Below are 7,710 nucleotides of genomic sequence, written 5' to 3' on the forward strand. Positions count from 1 at the left end.
CATCGGATTCATCTACAGCTTGGCTGTAGACAGTGGATCGTGTGGTGTGGTCTGGGTGAAAGCTAGAGGCATGTAGGTAGGAATAGCGGTCAGTAGGTTTCCGGTATAGGATAGTGTTTATGTGACCATCGCTTATTAGCACTGTAGTGTCCAGGAAGTGGATCTCTTGTGTGGACTGGACCAGGCTGAGGTTGGTGGTGGGATGGAAATTGTTGAAATCATGGTGGAATTCCTCAAGGGCTTCTTTTCCATGGGTCCAGATGATGAAGATGTCATCAATATAGCCCAAGTAGAGTAGGGGCATTAGGGGACGAGAGCTGAGGAAGCGTTGTTCTAAGTCAGCCATAAAAATGTTGGCATACTGTGGGGCCATGCGGGTACCCATAGCAGTGCCGCTGATTTGAAGGTATACATTGTCCCCAAATGTGAAATAGTTATGGGTGAGGACAAAGTCACAAAGTTCAACCACCAGGTTTGCCGTGACATTATTGGGGATAGTGTTCCTGATGGCTTGTAGTCCATCTGTGTGTGGAATGTTGGTGTAGAGGGCTTCTACATCCATAGTGGGCAGGATGGTGTTTTCAGGAAGGTCACCGATGGATTGTAGTTTCCCCAGGAAGTCAGTGGTGTCTCGAAGATAGCTGCGAGTGCTGGTAGCGTAGGGCCTGAGGAGGGAGTCTACATAGCCAGACAATCCTGCTGTCAGGGTGCCAATGTCTGAGATGATGGGGCGCCCAGGATTTCCAGGTTTATGGATCTTGGGTAGCAGATAGAATACCTCTGATCGGGGTTCTAGGAGTGTGTCTGTGCGGATTTGCTCCTGTGTTGCTTCAAGGTGTTTCTTGAGCAGATGGTGTAGTTTCTTTTGGTAACCCTCAGTGGGATCAGAGGGTAATGGCTTGTAGAAAGTGGTGTTGGAGAGCTGCTAAGCAGCCTCTTGTTCATATTCTGACCTATTCATGATGACAACAGCACCTCCTTTGTCAGTCTTTTTGATTATGATGTCAGAGTTGTTTCTGAGGCTGAGGATGGCATTGTGTTCTGCACGGCTGAGGTTATGGGGCAAGTGATGCTGCTTTTCCACAATTTCAGCCCGTACACGTCGGTGGAAGCACTCTTTGTAGAAGTCCAGTCTGCTGTTTCGACCTTCAGTAGGAGTCCACGCAGAATCCTTCTTTTTGTAGTGTTGGTAGGAAGGTCTCTGTGGATTAGTATGTTGTTCAGAGGTGTGTTGGAAATATTCCTTCAGCCCCCAACTAAAACCTCTCCAACGCATTATCAAGGATCTACAACCTATCCTGAAGGACGGTCCATCACTCTCACAAATCTTGGGAGACAGGCCAGTCCTTGCCTACAGACAGCCCCACAACCTGAAGCAAATACTCACCAGCAACCACACACCACACAACAGAACCACTAACCCAGGATCCTATCCTTGGAACAAAGCCTGTTGCCAACTGTGTCCACATATCTATTCAGGGGACACCAGGGCCTAATCACATCAGCCACACTATCAGAGGCTCGTTCACCTGCACATCCACCAATGTGATATATGCCATCATGTGCCAGCAATGCCCCCCTGCCATGTACATTGGACAAACTGGACAGTCTCTACTTAAAAGAATAAATGGACACAAATCAGATGTCAAAAATTATAACATTCATAAACTAGGTTTCAGAGTAGCAGCCGTGTTAGTCTGTATTCGCAAAAAGAAAAGGAGGACTTGTGGCACCTTGGAGACTAACCAATTTATTTGAGCATAAGCTTTCGTGAGCTACAGCTCACTTCATCGGATGCATAAAAGTTGAAAATGCAGTGAGGATGTTTTTATACCCACAGACCATAAAAAATGAGTGTCTATCACTTCAAAAGGTTTTCTCTCCCCCCACCCCACTCTCCTGCTGGTAATAGCTTATCTAAAGTGATCAGTCTCCTTACAATGTGTATGATAATCAAGGTGGGCCATTTCCAGCACAAATCCAGGGTTTAACAAGAACGTCTGAGGAACAAGGGGGGGGGCGGGACGGGACGGGGACGGTGTAGGAAAAAACAGGGGGAAATAGGTTACCTTGCATAATGACTTAGCCACTCCCAGTCTCTCAGAGAACACTTCAATCTCTCTGATCACTCGATTTCTGACCTCAAAGTGACTATCCTTCAACAAAAAAACTTTGAAAACAGACTCCAATGAGAGACTGCTGAATTGGAATTAACTTAGGCTTGAATAGAGACTGGGAGTGGTTGAGTCATTGAGTTCCTCAGATGTTCTTGTTAACTCCTGGAAATGTGCTGGAAATGGCCCACCTTGATTATCACTTCAAAAGGTTTTCTCTCCCTCCACCCCACTCTCCTGCTGGTCATAGCTCATCTTAAGTGATCACTCTCCTTACAATGTATATTTTTTCATGGTCTGTGTGTATATAAAATCTCCTCACTGTACTTTCCACTTTATGCATCCGATGAAGTGAGCTATAGCTTACGAAAGCTTATGCTCAAATAAATTGGTTAGTCTCTAAGGTGCCACAAGTACTCCTTTTCTTTTTGTTGACTTAGGATCTGATTTTGCCAAACACTTCCTTTCTTTAGCCATCTGAGTGGTCTCATTGACTTTATTAAATCAGTGTTTCTGGCCAGGTTCATAAATGTCTCACAGATTTATTCCTGGTGACGGGGCAGAGTCTGTTCTATAATCAAATGACCAAACCCTGGAACTTTAATTACAAGACCCTAAAAGTACATTCCTAAATCCATATTGAAGCAGCGGAATAAGTGGCCTGGTTATCGATAGCTCTGGACACTCGGAACCAAACCCCATTGTTGCAGGCTCAGCATTTTTGAAACTCAGGCCACTTACTGAGATAACTGAATGTTGGGCCCTAACTTGATGCTCATTTGTTTGCTTGACCCCAAGTAGGAGTTCCAATTTCCAGACCTGACATGATCTCCTGGCTCAAGTGAAGGGAGAAGCTGTGGGTCTCCAATCTCCAGGGAGAGGAGGAAACAGAGATACTGACAGATGCCCACAGAAGTAAGGAATTGGCAAAAGTGGCTCAGAAACCTTTTTACATTCTCATGACAAATGCCACTCCTGAGTTTTCACCGGTTCTGTGTGCCTATGTAGAAACAAAAAGAAAAGGAGTACTTGTGGCACCTTAGAGACTAACCAATTTATTTGACCATAAGCTTTTGTGAGCTAGAGCTCACTTCATCGGATGCATTCATTGGAAAATGCATCCGATGAAGTGAGCTGTAGCTCACGAAAGCTTATGCTCAAATAAATTGGTTAGTCTCTAAGATGCCACAAGTACTCCTTTTCTTTTTGCGAATACAGACTAACATGGCTGCTACTCTGAAACCTATGTAGAATCATAGAATATCAGGGTTGGAAGGGACCCCAGAAGGTCATCTAGTCCAACCCCCTGCTCGAAGCAGGACCAATTCCCAGTTAAATCATCCCAGCCAGGGCTTTGTCAAGCCTGACCTTAAAAACCTCTAAGGAAGGAGATTCTACCACCTCCCTAGGTAACGCATTCCAGTGTTTCACCACCCTCTTAGTGAAAAAGTTTCTCCTAATATCCAATCTAAACCTCCCCCACTGCAACTTGAGACCATTACTCCTCGTTCTGTCATCTGCTACCCCTGAGAACAGTCTAGATCCATCCTCTTTGGAACCCCCTTTCAGGTAGTTGAAAGCAGCTATCAAATCCCCCCTCATTCTTCTCTTCTGCAGGCTAAACAATCCCAGTTCCCTCAGCCTCTCCTCATAACTCATGTGTTCCAGTCCCCTAATCATTTTTGTTGCCCTTCGCTGGACTCTCTCCAATTTATCCACATCCTTCTTGAAGTGTGGGGCCCAAAACTGGACACAGTATTCCAGATGAGGCCTCACCAATGTCGAATAGAGGGGAACGATCACGTCCCTCGATCTGCTGGCTATGCCCCTACTTATACATCCCAAAATGCCATTGGCCTTCTTGGCAACAAGGGCACACAGCTGACTCATATCCAGCTTCTCATCCACTGTCACCCCTAGGTCCTTTTCCGCAGAACTGCTGCCGAGCCATTCGGTCCCTAGTCTGTAGCGGTGCATTGGGTTCTTTCAAACACAGAAACAAGCCCTCTCCTCCATATTCAGATGGGAATGAGGTGGCAGAATTGGTTCCCTTCTTTCTCTCCTCTGGGAAAGGATTTGGGGGCAGTTGTTTGGTTTGTTTCTCCTTTCCTACTCCCCTTTGTGATGTCCCCTTTTTTCTGCATCTCAGTGGGTGACTCCAAACGGGATTCTCTCTCTGTCCCCGCAGGTGATGGGACGGTGAGTGAGACCGAGGAGGAGACCCTCAGCTGGGAGTCCTGAGACGGTGGAACCACACAGGACAGTTTGGGAAGATCCAAGGTGAATATTTCCCAGTGACCACGGATGGGAAAAACATTAAGACTCAGCCCAGGCCACAGAGGCAACAGGGAAAAGAGCCAAGGCCGAGACAGGGTGAACCAGCTCACCGGAGCAGAGGAGTTGGAAAAATCAAAGAAACTGCTCAGCTGACAATCCCCACTGGAGACAGACCCAATAAGTTTGGTGACTCTGGGAAAAGCTTCCCTGGGAGTTCAGCCCATATTACTCCGCAGACAGTCCACATGGGGAAAAAACCCTACAGATGTGCTGAGTGCGGGAAAAGCTTCTCTCAGAGTACTACGCTCATTAACCATCAGAGAATCCACACCGGAGAAACACCCTATACATGTCTGATCTGTGGGAAAAGCTTCCGATACAGTTCAGTCCTTGCTACGCATCAGAGAAAACACACTGGAGAGAAACCTTATAAATGTCCTGAGTGTCAAAAAACATTCAGTGGCAGCGGAAACTTTAACAGGCATCGGAAGATGCACACAGGAGAGAAGCCCTTCAAATGCACCGAGTGCGGGAAAAGCTTCAGAGAGGGCTACCACCTTGTTTCACATCAGAGAATGCACATGGGAGAGAGACCCTATGGATGCCCTGACTGTGGGAAACACTTCTCTGACACTGCTGGACTCATTATCCATCAGAGAATCCACACAGGAGAGAAGCCCTATACATGCCCCAAGTGTGGGATCAGCTTTGTTCAGCCCTCACAACTTGTTAGACACCAGAGAATCCACACAGGAGAAAAGCCCTATAAATGCCTGACCTGTGGGAAAAGCTTCAGTGATAAATCACTTTTAAATCAACACCAGAGAATCCACACAGGAGAAAAACCCTATACATGTCTGACCTGTGGGAAAAGCTTCCGATACAGTTCAGCTTTTACCACACATCAGAGAAAACACACTGGAGAGAAACCTTATAAATGTCCTGAGTGCGGGAAAAGCTTCAGTAACATCACGACCTTTAACGGTCATCGGAAGATACACACAGGAGAGAAGCCCTTCAAATGCTGTGATTGTGGGAAAAGCTTCAGGAGGCGCCCAGACCTTAATACACATCAGAGAACTCACACAGGAGAGAAACCCTATAAATGCCTGACGTGTGGGAAAACATACCGGTGTAGCTCACACCTTTCTAAACATCAGAGAATCCACACAAACAAGAAATCTTTGAAGTGCCCTGACTAGGGAAGGGCCAAGTGAATAACGTCTTTGCCAATTCCCATGAACCTCAGAGCGTCCGGCGAGGCTGGAGTGGCTGTGTAATGGGGATATGCAATGGTTATAAAGCAGAGAATAAAATCACATTCCTGGAACAGAGTCGGCTAGAGCAAGAGGCTGGGATAAAGTTCCCATATTGTGATGGGATTTGATTATGATTTTTCAAGATGCTCTGAACATCGTCTGATCAACTCCTGCATTTAAGTTAATTCCCCACAATTTGTCAGTTCAGGCCATAGTCTAGGAGCAGGTTGGATTCCTCATTGATGCTAAGCTCTCACATAGCAGGATCTGCAATGGTCTCTATCATCTCCCCTTGGCTAGGAGATGCTGTTCCTTCCTGGCAGACAAAAATCCAGTTACTTACAGCTTTGTCACTCCTCAGTAGGGCTGCAGCAATGTGATCTGCCTGGCCATGAAACCATCGGTGTGGGGGGATCTTCAGCTAGTGCAGAATGCTGCAGTGCATCTTCTCTGCAACACAAGCTCCTGTGAGCATATCACGCCTGTCTTCCACTCCCTGCATGGCCTGCCCACCAAATACCAAATTGTGTTCAAGATCTTGGTCCTTATCTTCAAGGTGCTCCATGGCCTGGGCCTGGTTTATTTAAAACACTTCCTAAAGCTCTGTGAAGAAGACCATAGACAGCAACTTTGCATCTCTAGGACATTGAAACTGTCCAAAATAAGGGTAAAGTTTATTTGTGCGGAGACAAAACTGCCTTGATGGAAAGACTCAGACAGTGGAATGAACTCCCCCAGGAGCTAAAGACCATCACCAACCTGACCACCTTCTGCTCCTGATGTAAGCCACATTTCTTTGACTTTGCCTTCTGTAGTATAAATATATATCAACACATATACTTACTGCCACAAACAAAAGCTACCATAACAGAACTCTTCACTGTACAACTTCTCCCCCAGGAAATGATGAGAGAATGAACATATGACAGAAGGCTGCTTACTGCACTACTGAAAGGTGCTCACATACTGTGGGGATGAGCCTGGTGTAAGCATCCACACAGAACAGAATTCTGCTGCCATGCAGCTACAGTCTTATTCTCTGTAATTTAGCATCACACACTCATCGAGGCTTAGGGCTGAAGAGACCTCAGGAGGTATCTAGTCCAAGTTCCAGTGTTCCCTCTAATTTTCCGCACTCATGTGCAGAATGAATCTTGTTTTGTGACACCAACATGGAAGTGATGTGTGACAGATCACCTCCATATTGGTGCACACACAGGCGCCAACTTTCGTTGGCACTGGTGGGTGCTCACGCGCTCTGCCCCCTCCCTGCCCCTATTGGATCCCTCCCCAAATCCCTGTCCTGGCCTTGCCTCTTCCCCAAGCACACCACGTTCCTCCTCCTTCCTCCCAGCGCTTGCGCCGCGAAACAGCTGGTTCCCAGCGCAAGCACTGGGAGGGTGTGGGGAGAAGCAGGATGCGGTGGCCCTCTCAGGGGAGGAGGCGGAGGCTGGGGGGGGGGCGGGGGGACTGGAGCTGGGGGAGGGGCAGGTTGGGGAGCTGCAGATGGGTGCTCTGCACCCACCAATTTTTCCCCGTGGGTGCTTCAGCCCCGGATCGCACAGAGAGTCGGCATCTATGGGTGCACTTTTCAAAATTAATGGGGTGGGCCTGAGGGGTTTATTTGGTGTGTGGGAAGGGACTCCAGGCTAGGGCAGAGGGTTGGAGTGTGGGGGTGAGGGCTCTGGCTGGGAGCGAGGGCTCTGGGGTAGGGCTGGGGATGAGGGATTCAGGGTGCAGGAGGGGGGCTCAGGGCTGGGGCAGAGGGTTGATGTGAGGTGAAGGCTCTGGCTATAACAAAAATATATAACTACACCAGCCAAATAAGATTTACCAGAAACTATAAACTGTTCAGCCCCAGTTTCAAAATGTGAGTTAAATTGTCTTGCTTTCAGACCCTATTTGTATAGAAATTGCATTAAAGCACAAGTGTACGTGAATTGAAAATTTATACGTTTTATATAGGATCAAAGAGACTGTTGTATTGGGACCAGTTGGCTTTTACCATTTACTTTCCCAACTTCTCTATCCCTTGCAGTCTGTCTTTCACCTACTCTTTC

At 47.2% G+C, this 7,710-nt stretch overlaps 1 protein-coding gene across 1 annotated transcript in view; it reads left to right on the top strand.

Moving 5' to 3' along the window:
• Window positions 1-7,095, top strand: part of LOC140911986 (uncharacterized) — a 69,380-nt gene extending 62,285 nt beyond the window's left edge. Inside the window, exon 6 of the mRNA XM_073346141.1 lies at window positions 4,323-7,095. Within this exon, the coding sequence (XP_073202242.1) occupies window positions 4,323-5,593 (1,271 nt within the window). The 3' untranslated portion in view covers window positions 5,594-7,095. The remainder of the gene's footprint in view (window positions 1-4,322) is intronic.
• The last annotated feature ends 615 nt before the right edge of the window (window positions 7,096-7,710 follow it).

Source organism: Lepidochelys kempii, chromosome 5, assembly GCF_965140265.1.
Source record: "Lepidochelys kempii isolate rLepKem1 chromosome 5, rLepKem1.hap2, whole genome shotgun sequence".
In the NCBI taxonomy this organism is placed as follows: Eukaryota; Metazoa; Chordata; order Testudines; family Cheloniidae; genus Lepidochelys; species Lepidochelys kempii.